The 19,366-nt window shown below is 40.0% G+C and overlaps 1 protein-coding gene across 3 annotated transcripts; it reads right to left on the minus strand.

Moving 5' to 3' along the window:
- Positions 1 to 841: 841 nt before the first annotated feature.
- On the minus strand, positions 842 to 18,891 carry LOC118206556 (F-box only protein 30-like). 3 transcript variants are annotated; one of them, XM_035379372.1, is made up of 4 exons: positions 18,712 to 18,891; positions 13,644 to 13,702; positions 8,979 to 11,149; positions 842 to 1,375 (listed from the first exon to the last, which is right to left on the minus strand). In XM_035379372.1, the coding sequence occupies exons 3-4, from the start codon at positions 11,124 to 11,126 to the stop codon at positions 1,172 to 1,174; spliced, it is 2,352 nt and encodes a 783-aa protein (XP_035235263.1). In that variant the 5' UTR covers positions 11,127 to 11,149; positions 13,644 to 13,702; positions 18,712 to 18,891; the 3' UTR covers positions 842 to 1,171. The 3 variants fall into 3 exon arrangements, with proteins under 3 accessions (XP_035235263.1, XP_035235255.1, XP_035235271.1); XM_035379364.1 differs by lacking the exon at positions 13,644 to 13,702; XM_035379380.1 differs by lacking the exons at positions 13,644 to 13,702; positions 18,712 to 18,891 and adding an exon at positions 18,483 to 18,599.
- Between the last annotated feature and the right edge of the window lie 475 nt (positions 18,892 to 19,366).

A 19,366-nucleotide genomic window follows, 5' to 3' on the forward strand; every position in this document is an offset into this window, starting at 1 on the left:
ACACCTGTTCACCCATTAACGCAAATATCTAATCAGCCAATCATATGGCAGCAACTCAATGCATTTAGGCATGTAGACATGGTCAAGACGATCTGCTGAAGTTCAAACCAAGCATCAGAATGGGGAAGGGTGATTTAAGTGACTTTGAACGTGGCACGGTTGTTGCTGCCAGACGAGCTGGTTTGAGTATTTCAGAAACTGCTGATCTACTGGGATTTTCACGCACAACCATCTCTAGGGTTTACAGAGAATGGTCCGAAAAAGAGAAAATATCCAGTGAGCGACAGTTCTCTGGGCGAAAATACCTTGTTGATGGCAGAGGTCAGAGGAGAATGGCCAGACTGGTTCGAGCTGATAGAAAGGCAACGTGAAATCAAATAACCACTCGTTACAACCGAGGTATGCAGAAGAGCATTGACGTACAAACCACGTCAAACCTAGAAGCAGATGGGCTACAGCAGCAGAAGATCGCACTGGGTGCCACTCCTGTCACCTAATGAAGTGGCCGGTGAGTGTATATATATATATATATATATATATATATATATATAGTACACTTAAACTATAAACTATAGTCATGTATTACAAAAATAAATTATTTATATTTTGGATTTTACATTTAATCATGGTTATGTTTTACATAAGGCTAGACAGACAAAACTCAAATTATCCTAATTTTAGTAATGTCCTAACAACTTTTAACTGTCAAAATTAAACTATGCAATAATAGTAAGAAGTTAAATAATTGCATGCACTTCCCCTGTTCAGAGAAGAATAACTGTATTTTCAGGTTGGTCAGTATCTTAACAAAACCAAAAAAAAAAAAACAAAACTCCTTGAGTATGAGCTAAATTAGCCAAAAGTGGTAACTTTAATACATAGATTTGCTGGGGGAAAAATAATTATTAAACATGTTAAAAATCATACATGCCCAATGTCCTATGTCCAGCAAGTCAAGTGTAATTTTATACATTAAGGCTCCTTTTGTTAAACTTCAATACAACACAGGACTGAGTTTTTTATATAGAAAAATAAACAACATAAAAAATCTGTTTATTTACATTGTGTTTGTTTAATGTACGTACAGTATTTTATAGAAATCTGCAAGACATTAGTTAAGTGTTGCATGTTACAAAGAAGTTTTCATAGTCAATGGGGGAAATGCAGGAATCTATAATACTGGCTTCAGAACAGAGCGCAGGGATCGCCTCTCTCTCGTCAGCTCTCGGGTAAAGCACATGCATGGCAACGGGACAGGCTCCTGCCGTCGCTCCACCGTGTTGAACCGGCACTTCTTGAGGTGGTCAGCCATGCTGGCGATGTCAGCAAATTTCCACTCCTTCACCGTGCCAAAAGCCGTGCTGAAACGCCACACCTTTTGGAAAAAAACATTAAAGATGGGATATAAAACATTTGCTAACTCCAGAAATGCCACAACTGCCATGCACCGTCAGCCAATGACTCACATGAGCTGACGAAGACATTCCTCTATAAAGCAAATTGATATGATTCAAATATTTGTTTACAGCACTATCCGTTTCGCAATTTGTAATTTACTCTGGCTATTTGATAAAGGCCAGGTTGACAGAATTGTCATGTTTGAATAATAATGTAAGTTTGTATCTACCTTTCTTTCTACCTACCTACTTTCCACCTAAATGCAGTATTATTTCACTGCAGTTTGGTTGCTTAAGAATAAACTTTCCCCATGCACTAAAGCTACTCTCACCCATTACTAACAGAACTGGAAAAATGTTAGATGTTCTTAAAGCATGAAAGCATGGTTATGTACTTCTTAACCCTTTCACACAAACCCCCAAGTAGCCAGGATGCCAGTGTCCTCAGATTTCTCAACTCAGACATTCACTGCTCCTGGAACCAAACTATGAGTTGAAACAATCTCTAGCTTCATTAAGATCCCCCTTCCTGCAGTCTCATCTGAAACTATACCCCCCTAAGCATGAAACACTGGACAACAGCGTCTACCTTTCACCACCAAAAATTTGTATTTCGTCATAGCTACAAGATAATAGATAGCCCAAAGATATGCCAATACAGCTGTGAAAGATGCTGCAAAGTGACTGAAAAGCAAAAAAAAAAGAATTGTGTAATTATCTCACGCCATTCTACTATCGATATCTGCGACGAGATATGCAATAAATATACAATATTTCCATTGGTTTTACACGTAGAGATGTCCCTTTCAAGATTTAGTGGTCATTTATTGTCTTGAGCAATCAATTTGAGAAATAAGCACACAAATGTAAAGCAGGGGTAGGCATTTACATCTGCCACACACACAAACCCCACCTGCTTTTTACGCCATTGTAACTCTTTTCAGTTCATTCTGGTTTGATAACACTTTTATCCAGTATAAGCAGTACAAGTATAAGAGGACAGTCTAAGCTTCCCAACTGTGTATGGCATGTTTCATTGGAAGTTTATAGCAACAATTGAAAACCCAGAGTAGCAGCATAAATGGTCGCTTCAGCACAGATCTGCAAAATAACCATAGCATAATCCTTCGGATTTTACTAATTTTTCCAAACCATCGGCATGGCTAAAGAAAATTCTCACTATGCTGACATGGATGTGGGGAGTGGTTCAGAAGAGAAGGAAACATGAAGTCTAGTGAGGATACATACGTATGGAGATGATGTACCTATTACTGCTTGCAGAATTTCAATTATTTATGTCATGTCAATATTGTTATATTCACATTGGTTGTAAGAGACAATTCTTAGCCTTTGCTAATAATGCTGCTGATCGTATAGGGGCATTGTTAGCATACAGTGTTACAGTTGTGGCTCGTAGTGGCCTGCTTTGTCAGAATTAATTCCACTCACAATGAAATAGTGTCTTTCAAAAGGTTTACGCTATTCTCTAATGGGGGCATTAGACATACTGTAGAGTAAGCATCCATAGGTGGCTTAGTTATGTGATATGTTTGATACACTGGTTTACCACGAAGCAGAACACAATTTTTTTGATGATGGTAAATGGAATGGTAAATGAACTGCATTTATATAGCGCTTTTATCCAAAGCACTTTACAATTGATGCCTCTCATTCACCCATTCACACACACAGCAACAGTGAGAGGCTGCCATGCAAGGTACCAATCAGCTCGTTGGAAGCAATTAGGGGTTAGGTGTCTTGCTCAGGGACACTTAGACACGGCAGGGGATTGAACCAGCAACCCTCCGACTGCCAGACAAACGCTCTTACCTCCTGAGCTATGTCTGGTATATTATTTTATTGTAAGCTTATTGTACATAATGTGGGGTATTACTATCTTCATGTGCTGTATGTCACTTATGGCATGTAATAGTATAAAATAGTAATACACACTTACTGTGCCGATATCTGCTAAATGAACCTGAACTTCTTGAAGTGATCATAAATAGTAACATTTGTAAAATGTCCTCCCATCCCCATGCAACAAAAGACTGCATACTGAACAGTACAGAAACGCATGTAAATGATTACACATTTAGGTACAGTCAGGTCCATAAATATTTGGACATTGACAAAGTTATTGTTATTTTAGCGGTCTTCCAATACATATTGGAGTTCAAAGTGCAGACCTTCAGCTTTAATTTGAAGGTATTTACATCCAAATCGGGTGAACGGTGTAGGAATTACAGCATTTTTTATATGTGGTCCCCCCCTTTTTAAGGTAATTGGACAATTGGGTGCTCAGCTGTTCCATGGCCAGGTGTGTGTTACTCCCTCATTATTTCATTTACAAGTAAGCAGATAAAATGTCTAGAATTGATTTCAAGTGTGGTATTTGCATTTGGAATCTGTTGCCATTAACTCTCAATATGAAGTCCAAAGATGTGTCACTGTCAGTGAAGCAAGCCATCATTAGGCTGAAAAAACAAAAAACCCATCAGAGAGATAGCAAGAACATTAGGTGTGGCCAAATCAACTATTTGGTACATTCTTAAAAAGAAAGAACGCACTGGTGAGCTCAGGAACACCAAAAGGCCCGGAAGACCACGGAAAACAACTGTGGATGTTAGAAGAATACTTTCCCTAATGAAGAAAAAGCCCTTCACAACAGTTGGCCAGATCAAGAACACCCTCCAGGAGGTAGGTGTATCTGTGTCAAAGTGACAATCAAGAGAAGACTTCACCAGAGTAAATACAGAGGGTTTACCACAATATGTAAACCATTGGTAAGCCTCATAAACAGGAGGACCAGATTAGAGTTTGCCAAAAAACATCTAAAAAAGCCTGTACAATTCTGGAACAACATCCTATGGACAGATGAGACAAAGGTCAACTTGTACCAGAATGACGGGAAGAGAAGAGTATGGAGAAGGGAAGGAACTGCTCATTATCCAAAGCATACCACCTCATCTGTGAAGCATGGTGGAGGTAGTGTTATGGCGTGGACATGTTTGGCTGCCACTGGAACTGGTTCCCTTGTATTTATTAATGATGTGACTGCTGACAAAAGCAGCAGGATGAATTCTGAAGTGTATAGGGCTATATTATCTGCTCAGATTCAGCCAAATGCTTCAAAACTCATTGGACGGTGCTTCACAGTGGAGATGGACAATGACCCGAAGCATACTACGAAAGCAACCCAAGACTTTTTGAAGACAAAGAAGTGGAATGTTCTGCAATGGCCAAGTCAATCACCTGACCTGAATCCAATTGAGCATGCATTTCACTTGCTGAAGGCAAAATGCCCCAAGAACAAGCAGGACCTTCAAATTCTATGAAAGAAAGCGGCAATTATGCTGCGTTGGTAGCTACAAGACTCAAGAGTGTGTTCAGCACACGTAACTTGACCATTGCGCAACATGCAGCAAAGTACTGGCTAAATATAAGAAAGATTATAATTTGTTTTCTTTTTGGGCTATGACACAGACTAACTTTAGCTAAGGTTAGACTACTAGGCCTAGGCTACTCAGTGAAGCAGGCTTTTGAGCCCACCGTTATTATCAAGCATGAGGCCATCATAGGGGGATTCAAATGCCTTTACTGGCTAGTAAAGAATGAGATTGCTCACCACACCAACTACCCTAAGCTGTTAATTCTAGCTCAGCTTTTGAGTTGTGATTACTTTGACAAGCTGAAGGTAAACATATTACAAATTGATGCTTGTGAAACTAAGAACTTTAGCCACAGGCCTAGCAAAATGTTAAGTTACCTCCTTTTCTCAGGTGGATCAAAGAAACAGTTACCAATTACACAGAACAGTGGATGAAATGCTGGAGATCCTTGCACAGATAGTAGAGTTGCCTATTGTGGAAGAGATAAGGTCATCAAGCAATCAGCCTAGAGGTTGACGAAAAGACAGATGTGTCCGTAAGCTACCAGCTGGATTTACATGTTAGGTGGGGTATTTTTGAAGGAATGCTGTGCATTTAAATAAAGATATAGGCCTAGTTGATACTTATTAATGTGTGTGAAAACCTATTAATTTTATTTTAGACACCTGAATAAAGAGGGGTGTGTTTTTAACCATTCCCTTGACCTGGTAACTCTGGAAGAGCGTACTACAGAAGAAGGAGCTCCCGGTAGACAGGCTCTACAGACTCGGGACAGGCAGTGCAGCGGTAATGATGGGTATGGAGTTTATTGTTAAATCTGATAGATAGTGTGAAATTTGTATTATCAGCTGTTATTTAACACTAGTCAAGTCAAGTTTAATGGTATAGACCTTAATCAGTTAGTCTCAAAGGGCTTTATAGGCCGACATTTAACAAAGGAAACAAAATGACACCCCCAACACTAAATTTACATCTTAAACCTAGGCCGTGTGAATGGAGTGGCAAAGCAGCTCACAGACAGTTTTCCAAAGCTGGTTTCTGTAGCGTGCGCTGCTCACAGACTAGCACTGGCATGCAAAGATGCCGCAAATGCTGTCAGATACATGGCTACCTTCAGGGACCATCTACTGGAACTGCACCTGTTCTTTAGAAACAGCGCAAATAGATCAGCCACACTGAGATCTGCCGCCACCACTCTCGGTCTGAGCGACATGAAAGTTAAGGTGCATTTACACCAATTTTCATAATACTGTTGTGGTGTCATATTATTTAATTTATACTTACCAGTGTTTCTACTTGTTGGTAGGAAGTGAAAGATACAAGGTGGTAATCTCAGCATCTAGCCATACAAAATCTCCAGAGGAGCCTTCCAGCCGTGCTGGCTGCTCTTGCAGAGGAGACGAGTACAAGGAAGTGCCCAGTGGTCAAAGGCCTAAACACCTTCTGTGCCACATAGGCCTACTGCTTTGTGGCTGCCCTCTACCTTCAAGCAGATGTGTTGCCCCACATATCAATGCTGTCAAAGGTGTTTCAGAGAGCAGATGTGAACTTTCTCCACATAAAGGAACAGGTAGATTACAAAGGAATGCATTTGATAAAGAATGATGCTCCCAGATGTTTGCATTATGTAGTCTATAATATTGTTGTCTTTTTCCACATTTAGGTTCCAGTCACACTTGCTATTCTGAGGAGCATTCTGGAGGCAGGCGAGACCCCACTCCCCAGATCATTCCTTGCTCGCCTTCACCAAGACCTGGATGACCCAGAAGGACTTAGGGCCTTCAGCATTGCCAGTGAAGCGGAGAGGAGCAGGAGGGGACACGGAAACCAGGAGCACCTCCGGGAAAAGCTGTGGGCCAGATTCGTCAGAGATGTAAATACATCCCTTCATAAATGCCTTCATTATCATGGCATGGTCATATATTCTGGTTTAATATGACCATGCCACGATAATAAAGGCATTTTGATTGTTAAAAAAGAGAGTGCCTTGGAGTTTTCTTTGATTTTGATGTCTATACGTATCCCATCCAAAGAGCACCTCAAACAAACTCAATCTGAGTCCAGGAAGTGCTCCTACTCAAACATATTTTGATTTTTGTGTTCCCTTCTTTTTTCCTTGAGCTGAAAAATGTATAATACCATTCCAGGTCCTCAAACCTTACATTTGCAGCCTGGAGAGCAATCTTGAGTGCAGGTTCCAGCACACTGAAGTGTTAGGGGCCCTCAGTGTCCTGGGTCCAAAGGCAGTTACCTCAGATAAAATGACCAATATTTCAATGTTGCACACCCTAACAAAGAAATGCATCCTAGGGCAGGAAGCCAAAGTTCTGCAGGAGTGGACATCCTACAAGCAGCATGTACTATCAGGATCATTTAAGGTTGGTAAATTACCTGAATTAATATGAACTGAACTGATTTCTGTCTCGTCTGTCTTGGCGGTTAGAATTGCTTGTTTTGACATCTTTATGCTCTTTTGCCCTGCCTTGGCTAATCTCTGAAGGACAAGACACAAGCTCAGATCGTGCAGCTGCTGGCCAGTGAAAACGATGAAATAGAAATATACCCAAACCTCTGCCCTGCGAGAGAGATTTTTTTAACCATGAACAGGGTAAGTGAATTTTATCTTTCTTTCAGCACTAAATATATTTTGCATCTAATTTTTGTATATTTAATTTAAAGCCAAGTGTCTGTTTTTCATCTGTTTTTCAGGTCAAAACTGACCTGAGAAACAGACTGAAAGGGGAGCACCTGGCTGCATGTGTGCGAATATCGATAAATGGACCAGCACCAGAGGCGTTCCCATATGCACAGGCGTTGGAGCTCTTCTTTGAAAAACCTAGAACAATTAAGTGCTCTGACAAACAGTGCCATCTTTGTACACACTAAAGAGTGTTTTATTCTTAATTTTTTAAACTTTGTCTTACTCTTCCCATGTGGGTAGATGGATGGGGTGGGTTGGATCTGTGAAATAGGCTATATTATGTGAAATTAATAGAAATATTCAATAAATTAAAATATTTATATATAATTGTTTGTCACATGTAGTAGACCATTTTTGTGCCGGCAGGTAATGCCGGCCCTTTCCGCTGGCTACCACCACAAGTAGGCTATATTTCAGACCTGTGGGAAACACTGCTTAGATCCCTATACTGATGAAATGATGGTAATTACAACTTGAAAATTATGCAAAAGTGAGTTTCATCAGTCACAACAGTTGATTTGCAGTAAAATATAATATTATGTTATGATTTGCAGCAATGCACAATTTAGATATTTTGGACAGATTAGGAGACACTGAAGGACAGGACACCAGGTTACACTGCTTACATTTTGCCTCATATATCTTTAGTAATTTGGCATATTTAATTTCAAACAAGATGATTGCATTTGTGGCACTTTATTTCTACCTAAATTGTCAACAAACTAATCTATTAGTACTATAAATTGTACAGGTGTCCTGCCTCATTTAAGCCATTTTCCAAGTCTCTGCGATGCTCACATTTGGAGTTATACAGCCTAGAACTCTAATCACTAACAAAAAATAGAACACTACCTAAATGGGTGAGGATTGGCCAGATGTAGCATCTGCACAATGGGATTAAAAACACAGCTTACGCCAGAATTCTGTTTTGGACTTAAATAAATCTGCATAGAGCAGGGGGAGATGTTTATCATTGGAAGATGACTGCGGCACAATTATACTGTGCAGAACACACCACTAAAAACCTTTACAATGCCTCTCGTGCTAATACTACAGGGCATCTGCCACTGGCAAACCCAAATTAGCTTGATCTGTGTTTGCAATCCAAATCTTGCCTTATACAAAGCCTTTCATTTTAGAGTTCCTAGCGGTAGTGCTTGAAACATGCCTTCTACAACATAAAAAGAAGTTAAGGGCATTCAAGCACAATACAGCACGCAGGTTTTACAAAACAGGTCTGCAAAACATTTAAGTGTTTCAAAGCTGGTTAATCAATACACTTCTTCGTAACCGCTCAAACACTTCAAATAAAGCCAGCAAAAGCAAAACTATTTACTTTGAAGCAACGAGCACACGTCAAATTGGGAACCCTTAAGAAGTAATTCTGCAACAGTCACATTTCGACAGACTGATTTCTAGACACATTCACTAAAAGTTTTTCTTAAACACAACACTTCAGGTTACATTTTAAAAGACAGGTTGACCAACCTTGTTTTTGATGTGCCAAGATGAAGTCCCATCTGGGCAGTGTGTCTTGCCCCAAAGAAGTACCACCATACCCCGTGCCTGCAGCAGACTGGAACACACTTCCCTCATCCGTCGGGACACCTGGGACAGCTGGCACAGGCTGAAGCCATCCAAGAAGCCGACCACGTGCTGGAGTACCTCGAACGGGAGGCCACTCAGGTTGTCACAACAGGACCCTGATGGGCACCTGTCACCTGCGGTCGGCCCACTCGGGTATGTGGGCACAGCAGGCTGTATACCGAACGACCTCAGGTGCCGGTCGTGGATGATGCGGGAGCCCTGCACCGACGGGCAAAACCGCCTCTGGGAGTAGGTGCAGCCGTAGTACGCTAGGGGGCAGCGGTGCTCCATCCAGCCATTGAGGCCGGCATGGATATCCCCGTGAACGTTCCTGAAATGGGAGGAGAACTCATCCCTCCGAAAGAGCTGCCCGCAGACAAAAGTGAACATAGAGCGTTGCTTGGTCTGGTAGCGAGCCACACACTCCAGCACCAAGTCAAGCCGGAGGGTGTGGAAGGGGCTTGGATTAGAGAGCTGTGGACTGGCATGATCACAGGCTGATGCTGAGGCAATGTCACCCACCATGGTGTCCGTGGCCAGGATGGCCGAAGGGAAGGAAAAGGTCTGTGTGCCAAAGTCAACATGGTATCCATCCACGTAGCGGCTATCGGAGATGCTCCTCCCCCCAGGCGAGTCGCCCAGGCAGAAAAGAAGGGCTGCTGTGATCAAGTCAATTCCGTGGAGGCCCATTGGGTCATCAGGAACCTCTAGGTCAGATGTGTCCACAGCTTTATCCTCCATTTTGGTACGGAAGAGTTGTGAGTTGGTGAGAAACGCCCTGCGACCATTCAGCATGAATACGCTTGTCCCACGGATTACCTGGACATTCTGAAACTTACGTTCCAGCCATCCATCTTCACTGCTGGCAGGAACATTCAGCAGGATGTCGTTTGGAGGGAGGTCAAGAAGCTGATCTGGAAGAGGTGATGGTAGCATTGGTGGCAGAGACCCAGAAGAGTCCCGTGATACTATGGGCATGGAATGGTCCTGATCTGGTTCATCTCCAGTCTGACTGCATTTGCACAATCCATTCATTTCAGAGTGCCTTGATTCAGCAGTGTCCAAACTAATATCATCCTGTTCTTTGTTCCCCTTTTCACCCTTGCTGTGGTGAAAGCCATTGCATCCATTCTGATCTCTCTTGATGAGGCCCATCATCTGGTCGGCCGCCACAATGTCTGCTAGGACTCCAGAAAATCCATTCCGCTCTGTGTGTGACTTTCTGTTGCTTGCACATTCATCCCCACCCTCAACTATTCTAACCCCTTGGTCCATTCCACCAACAGCTCCTGACTCATAGCACAACTCATTATCACTCTTCACCTCTGTATTCTCAAAGTTTGAAACATCTTCATAACCATCTTGAAAGGCCTCATTTCTTCTCACCTTTTCCTCTGGTACCTTTCCATTCACTACACCTGCTTCCTTAGACGTACTACTGAGGATTTCCAATGCTACAGCTAAGCTTCTACCAGTCTCCACTGTGGCTTGATGAAGTTCACCATACAATTCCACATCCATAGTATCCACATTGATGCACCCGATTCCATTTTCTGGCATGCTCGATGGTATAGCCATGTTTACAATGGTACTGGCCTGACTACTAGCACTTTTAGAAACTGTGGTGGCCACTTTAAGTGATTCTAACAGCATTCGCTGGTCCTGCAGTGCTAAAGCCATGTCCAGTTGGTCCACCACATCAAAGTCCTTGCTCAAGTTCTCATAGGACGTACTGTCGGCGTAGCTGATTGGCCAGCGGTTCCACTCCATGGTGCAGCACACTACACTCGCTGGGCATGTCTCCAGGTGTTCCGCTATTTTGTTCCGGACAACCATGAAGGGGCACCCAAATCCAATGTTTGGACACGGAACTCTCTCTAATGGACACAGCAGGAAATGCTCATCTGCTTTGCATGAGTGGAAAATGGCCCCGCAGACCATCGGGCAGCCCATAAGGTTGCAGGAAATTCCAGGCTCCAATCTGGCCATGCACCTTCGATTCACACAATTCTTGCAGTGGGCATGGTGTACATGCACTAGCTCCTCCATTTTGGGGAATGGTGTCACCAACTCTGTAAGACATTTGAAGAGATACAACGGGAATTATACAATAAGAAAAACTAAACAGGAGATATTATGCACTTCTCAAACCAACACACAAAAGCTGACGCCACAATTACACCATAAATAAAAAATATGAGGCACTTGAATGAATTATACAAGCTTTTTTGTAATAGGGCTACATACTGTGCCCTCCAAAATGTTTTGGACGAAGACATTTTTTCTTGATCTCTACCACCACTTTTAGATTTGTAATCAAATAACTCAGAAAAAATTTCTATACATTTTGGTTTCACTATGTAGAAATTACAGCACTTTTTATACATAGTCCCCCCATTTCAAAGCACCATAATGTTTAGGACAAATTGCCTTAACAGGAGATTCTGATTAGTCAGGTGTGTTCAACTGCTTTCTTAGTGCATGTATAAGTGAGCTTTGAGTATCTAGTCTTACTTCTAGTCTTTTGATTGCCTTTGGAGACTGTCATTGGCATTTATCAACATGAGGACCAGAGCTGTGCTAATGAAAGTCAAGGCAGTCATTATGAGGCAGAGAAATAAATTTAAAAAAACAGTCAGAGACATAGGCCAAATGTTAGACTTACTCAAATCAATTGTTGGAAATATCATTAAAAAAGAAGAGCACTGGTGAGCCCAGTAATCACAAAGGCCCTGGAAGGCTAAGGAAGACCTCTACAGTTGATGGCCACAGAATTCTCTCCAAAATAAAATAAAACCCACAAACATCTGTCTGATAGACCCTAAAGACCCTTCAGGAGGCAGTCATGGATGTGACAGTGACTACTGTCCACAGAAGACTTCACAAACTGAACTACAGAGGCTAAACAGCAAGATGCAGACCATTAGTCAGCTACAAAAGCAGGATGGCCAGGTTTGGTGCTAAGTATCTAAAGGAGCCTACAGTTCTGGAAAAAGGCCTTGTGGACAGTTGAGACCAAGATTCATTTGTACCAGAGTGGCAAGAGCAAAGTGAAAGCCTAAAGTAACTGTAATACTAAAAATGTCAGTAAAACATACATTAATGGTTATTTAATCGCCATAAATTTATATCAGCCATTTCTGAAATAAGCAGCTGTTATACCAGCCGTGGTCAACCGCCTATAAAAGTGAAGAAGAGTAATAAGTGGCTACAGACAGGGGGAGCACTGCTTATTCTGTGACACTCAGTAGACACAGTGACAAGTTTTCATTGTACCATGGTGGAAGGCAGCAGTCATGCATCACCGCAGCAGGTGATAATGCTACCAGAAAAAATGGTAATGTTATCCTCACTTTTTATTTTTTATGAGTTGTTAGTTTTGTTTTGTCTTTTTTGCTAGCGAAAATTTGTAAAAAAAAAAAAAAATTTTGAATAAGCTGCACATTATATATACTTTACATTTGGGTCAGAGACATTTTAGGTTTTGAAATTGTCAATACATTAAAAATGTTGAAGCAGCAATTTTTAACACTTTTTAAAGTTCTTTAAAGTGCCTCCTTTAAAAATAATGTTTTCAAGAACTTCACAAATTGCTTAAGCGCTTAATATACATTTAGTCAGATTTTACTCCCTAAAAAATCATTCAGTGGAAATATTTTAGTTGAAAATTAGCTGAAATACTTTATATTGTAGAAACAACTAAAATCCATCATCAAACAAATAAGAAATTGGTATAATAGACTGATTTCCATATAAGAAGGGATTCATATCAGCTATTTGCTATTTTAAACATCTCTAATTTTGTAGTCAGTTCCCCATCTTTATAGTAGAATAGTGAAAAAGGTCATAAATTAATTTCAAATTCATACTGTTCGATCACTTTTGATTATCATCAGATGTTTTGGTGGAATAAATGATTCATGTATTTTTTAAATGTTTAATGTAATGTCTTAATTGAATGACATGATTCTGTTCCCATGAATGACATTCAGACTTCTTGGTAAATAATTTATTGTGACATAGTATTATCTAAATTGAATCACATCTAGATGCAAGCTCTTAAAATCCAAGGAACAGACCCAGATAAACATTAAAAACCATTGTTCTCCTTTCAGCTGCATGTGAGGATTTAGTAAATACAGGAGGGTGATCAATCTACCTGACTTGCTTCCTTCTGCATTAACTAAAATTAAAGAAAACCTTAATGCAACAAGAATCAACTGGCTGGCAGGCACAAGGATCGTTGCGGATTGCCTCCACCCTCCCAAGCCGGCAGCAAGAGCTGTACATGAGCATGCTAGTACATAGTTCGCGAATAGGACATTCCAAATACAGGTGGGACTGAAGATTTAAGTGAGCGTGTGTGTGTGAGAGTGTGTGTGTGTGTGTGTGTTTGCATGTGCGCCCATAAGTGAGTGCATGCATGTGTGAGAAAAAGAGGTTATTAAAACGATTTGGGTTTTCCTAAAACAGTGATGCTGGTCACTATATATGACAGCCTGCCCTGTCAATCTCTAAAACTGCATTACCCAATGAAAGAAATACCCCTCTCTTGTCCTGACTAACCTCTCTTCCTTTGCAACAGGATCGGCCCTCAACGCACATTTCTCTTTACATAGAGGCATCTGTAAAATGATAGAAAATGTAAAAAAAACATACATAAATAAATAAAATACATTTTTTGTAAAAGTTATATATAATTTTATCTTTTAGAATTGTGTATTAAATATAGCTACATCTTACATAATTAATTTACCTGCAAAAAATGCACTAAATCAATTGATTTAGTAAAATGGATGACAATCTTGGTAAACAGCAAAATTTTGTGTTTCTGATGGACATGGCCATGTAACTGAATGATAATATGATACATAGCCTAATCATTTCTAACAAGCAATTGTTTGGCCACCTAGGCTATATAAAGTGTTAGCTTTCACCATAACTTTTAAAGATACACTTTCATATGCAATTAACTATTTTTATATAGCCTATATTAGGTCTATGGCCACTTCCTGGACATTGTCCTGAATGACGGGCATTTCTTTGCCACTTTGTTCCAGAGTGCAAACAGGTGAAATTATCAAAAAAAAATTGGAATGAATTATAGACACTGACTCAGCTGGTAGTGACCTTCAGTGGTCCTCTTTGTGATGTAATCACATGACTGTCATCATGTAATATGACTTAAAATGGCCAGGGAATTTCATTTTGCTGAATGACATTTGATGAAATCCCTGTTTGTAGACAAAAGTTGCTTTAGCTTTTGCTATCTTAGACAAAATATTTTGACATTCTTTTATAATTTCTTAGAAACATTTCTTAAATTATTGCAGGAATGTTAATTTCTTTGGATAAAACGTATTGCTGGTGGACACACAAATTCACATGACATCACTGGCCCATTTACTTCTGAATTCTGTAAAAGCTGTAAAAGCTAGTTATTAACATGGCCTGTTAACATTTTTACATACATGTTTTAGCAACATGTTTTCTGATTGGAATAAAATAGGCTAGTACTTTTCAAGTCATTAAAATATATTTTAATACTGTTTTAAGACTTTCAATAATTATCTAGATAATATTGGAAATTGTGAAAATGCTGGCCAAAATAATCATACTATGAAATCTTAATACTGAAACATGCCTGCATGGTGGTGAGAGTGTAATGTTTTTGGCATGTATGGCTGCCACAATTCCTGGCTCACTTGCCTTTGTTGATTTTATAACTGCTGATAGCAGCAACAGAATTCATTCTGAAGTGTACAGAAACATGTTATGAGCTCAAGTTCAAGCAAATGCTGCCAAACTCATTGGAAAGCGCTTCATCCTACAGCAAGACAATGATCCCAAACATACTGCTAAAGCAACAAAGGAGTTTTTCAAAGCCAAACCTGGAAGATTATTCAATGGCCAAGTCAGTCACCCAATCTGAATCCAACTGAACATGCACTTCATATGCTGATGAGAAAACTTAAGGCAACAAGCCTTTGAAAAAACAACGGGAGCTGAAGATGGCTGTAGGATAGACGTAGTAGAACATCACCAGGGAAGATACTCAAATGGTGGTGTCCATAGATCACAGATATCAAGCAGTCTTTGCAAGTACAGGATATGAGATAAAGTACTAAACAAGAATACTTTCATTTACATAACATTATTATGTCTCAAACATTATGATGCCCTGAAATAATACATGACAAGTGGCTCCATTAAGCAATGAGAAAAGGCACACCCTCAGGACTCACATAAACAAATTTGACTTCACTCAAGTTCTTACACCCTGGGGTGTTCAAGCTTTAATAAGTCATCATCGTTAATGTTATCTTACGATCAACATAGCAGGATTAAGCTCTGACAGGTGGTTTCTAGTGATTGAGTGTACAGTACTGCTTATGGTTGTTGAAACCATGATATGAAAATATGATGTGTAAGCTGAATGAAAATTATAGGCACAGTACATGACAATTGCTAGTGTTAAAGATAAATGATCTAGTCTATCTTACTATAACATAATTCCACCTTTAGCCTGCTATTGATAACAGTAGCAGCTGTCAGTATGTTACAGAGGAGAATGTATTATCAACCTACGGCTAGGGCTCGTTATCCGTTACTCTATGACTCTCACTTACTTCAAGTAAAATAGCAAGCTACCATACTTACTTGTCAAGACCGTTTGCACTCTATTAGCAAAAAAATCATGTAAACTGATAGGTACTGGATTGCCATTTAGAGACAAATACCAAACTGTCATCTATCAGGAAATGCAATGCTTGGCAAGCTAGTCTAAGTGGTAGCTATAATTTAAAATCAGCACAACACTTGACTCAGGTTTGAGTTCAACGTGCACACAGCTAGTGTCAGCTAACGTTGTCATAAAACTTTTCTGGACCGTGAAGAATGCCTTACTTGTTTACATTTTGAACAGACGTGGCTCCTGAGTAAATCTATCATTGTTTCTATCGCAGGACTGTCAACACAAGCAATATCGGAAGCGCTATCCTAAAATTTCTTCTTACCGTGAAGAGTGCCTGGCCAGCAAGCATAGAAATGTGTTAACACAGCGGCACACTTACATCGAGGTATACGAGCGTTGGGATAAAGGCTATATGTTGTAAATGCATTTAGATCAAACCAACTATGCATCAAAGAAATAAATAAATAAATAAATAAATAAACATTTGTCCATCACAATCAATCTGTTTATACTACCATCTAGGGCTGGGCGATATGGCCAAAAAATAAAATCTAGATTTTTTTCAAACTTTTCACGATTCACAATTTTTATCTAGATTTTTCTTGTTTTTCACTAAACAAACTAAAAAAAGACCAATACATAATTCAAATAAGTGTTTTCCTTATTAAAATGAAAAAAAAAATGAATGAGACTGTATCAACTAGTCTGCCTGTGTGTGCAATAACAGTTGTTCAAGAATAACAAATAAATAACAGCACTTGCAAGGCTCTCATTATTGTGCATTTTTTTTTTACATATACATGAATACTTGACAGTATTGTAAGCTATTTCATTGAGTTTGTCTTTTGATGAAATGCTGTGAGTGAATTAAGTCCCTTCTAATGAGCAAACACGCAACTCATCTACACGTTCTGTGCAAACATGTTATTATTGAGAAATCACTGAAAATTCATGAAAATAGGACAGCACCTTATTCCTGAACTCCCCTCAGTGCCAGAAACAACACACAAATACATCCCAGTTCAAAGCTTCATGTATTTGTGTCTCTTTGTACACAAGTTACCAATATGTCATTGTCCACTCCTAATTTTTGGCCGGACCGCAACAGCGGGGCCAGCCCTACAAACGTGAATGTCTGAGATTGAGTGACTGAGTGATGAATTTACACCATTGGTTGATCGGCCGAGTTATTAAGTTACACCATTGGTCGGCCGGATGAAGTGCGTTAGGTCCAGCCATATACTAGGTTTTGACCTGGTCTTGTTTAGGAACTGCTCACGTGTCTGAACCATTTGTACCGGTTAGGATGGATCTTTCTGGGAAACTGACGGCAACTCCAAGAAGCAATATATATGCCTCATGGTTGACCACAAAACAAAGTGGGTTGAGGCATATCCACTAAAGTCTAACCAAGCTGAGAATGTAGCATAATGCATGGTGGAATTTTTCTATAGGATTGGAGCTCTTCAAAGAATTCTCACTGACTGAGGAGGGGAATCTGGGAATAAGGTGCTGTCCTATTATCCTACTACTTGAATAAAGGAACTTTAACAAGGTGGACCCCATAAAGTTTTAGAAGCACACTAATAGCATTCTTTCTTAAAATAAGAATGTCTACTTGGTTCACTTTTGAACAAGTATAGGCAAAATATACTTAAGCTTACACTTGAACTTCTAGTACGCCACGTATTCTCAAGTAGGCTGCAGAAAACACTTAACTAGGAGTAAGTCACCAATGCTTAGTGGATGTTTAAGTTACTTCTGAGAACTCCGTGAGCCAGTTTAATCACGGAGTTGTCAAAACCAGACTAGTTGGTCTATATTTAAAGTTAACGTGTAGCCTATTGTTTTTATTTTATTAAGGGGTGGTTTTATGGTTTTAAACACTCCGCGCTATGACGGCATTATAAACAGACTGACGAGCAATTTATAGTTTTTGTGCATGGTAGGTTTGATCTAAAAGCAGTTACAGAATATAGCGTTTTTTTTCCAAAGATGGTCTTTTTCGATGTAATTGTGTCGCCGTGTTAACACATTTCTACGCTTGCTGGCCAGGCACTCTTCACGGTAAGAAGAAATTTTAGGATAGCGCTTCCAATATTGCTTGTGTCTAAAGTGCTGCGACGGAAACAACGATCGAGTTACTCAGGAGAAACAACTGTTCAAAATGTAAACAAGTAAGGCATTCTTCACGGTCGGGAAAATTTTTATGACAACGTTCCCTATACTCAACTTCCTTGTGGCTAGCAAGAAACAATTTAGGCAGTACAATGATTACTCAATAGCTAACATAGACTAACTGTAACGTTAACTTCCTATTTCGCTAATACATGAAAACCACCTAAAAGAAACGTGTCAACAAAGTTGAACAGCTCTGACAGTACAGACAAGCTAGCAACAATTACCCAATAAGATAGCTAATATGCTAACTAACTATACACACGCATTAGCTAGCTGGCTAACTGCGCTATCTGGACTTCATAGCTTGTTAGATAGCTATCATAGGGAATCGCCTGCTCAACTTCTCGGCCTCCACTGATGACTGCAATGTCCATCTCAAGACGGTTGTTAGCCAGTTAGCTACTTTTAGCTAAAAACAAACGCGTCGTATATAGCCAGATCAAGCCAGCGTTATTTATTTCTTGTAGCTCTGTGGCTTTGTATTGTATGGCTAACGTCATCCTGATAGATCCCAAGACACGTAAAGCTACCTGAAGCCAAAATAGCCACACACAAGACAGTGAAGCTCAACCACCAGTCCCGCTTTAGTCTATCGTTTCTGCTCCGTGTCCAGCCATTTCCGACGCGGATCAAACCTTGACTAGGCAAGACCCATCTCGCATCTGCTGCGACTCCGGTCTTGAAGGACTCGGACAGGAACTTTCTCCTGTCTTTCCAGCGTTTCGCTGAAACAACAGAAACTCTTGAAATTTCGCTTACCACAGAAAAACTAAATCCTGCTGTCAGTCCACACATACGACTACCTTCCCATTTGTCCGACACTTTCGATACTCAGCTATTTTTGTTCATTTTCCCCCCCTGCAATTAAAGCAGAGGTCTCGGTTACTGTGGTGTCTATTCCCTGACCGGGACAGGCGTGCATTACGTCATCACGCAACGGTCGAAGTTCGCCGTAAAACTAGGGATAGAGACAGTGCATAAATAGGCCACGCCCCCATGGTCGAGGAAATTTGTATTATTAGTGAATGGATTATCAAGATTATTAAAATACTGAAAAAATTGTACTGTAGTGGGCTGTACAAATAACAAAGTCAAAAACCCAGATGTTATGTTTTATGTCCTCCCACCCAATGACGAAAAAAAAGTGCCATTGGCACAGTGAGGGAAAAGAGGAAAACTCTGGGACACTGATTGAAAGTGCATCATTGTACTAAATTAGCCATTTTGTCACCTGTAAATACTTATCATATCTCAGCAAAAACACGTTGTTAACGTACACAAATGCGGAGTTACTCACGCATACAAAGCACTGTCTATAAGTTATTAATTAAAACCTTCCAAATCTTGGCCTGTCGTTGAAATTATTGATATCAAAATGAAGTTACAAAAAACTATATTGGCTATCTTACCTCAC

Source organism: Anguilla anguilla, chromosome 1 (assembly GCF_013347855.1).
Source record: "Anguilla anguilla isolate fAngAng1 chromosome 1, fAngAng1.pri, whole genome shotgun sequence".
Taxonomy (NCBI): domain Eukaryota; kingdom Metazoa; phylum Chordata; class Actinopteri; order Anguilliformes; family Anguillidae; genus Anguilla; species Anguilla anguilla.

Excerpts from the sequence above, each read along its gene's own strand:
- LOC118206556 (XM_035379364.1), bottom strand. The coding sequence starts at position 11,126 with ATGGAGGAGCTAGTGCATGTACACCATGCCCACTGCAAGAATTGTGTG. Across the intron at positions 1,376-8,978 it reads CTTGGCACATCAAAAACAAG|GTGTGGCGTTTCAGCACGGC; the intron begins GTTGGTCAACCT and ends TTTTTCCAAAAG.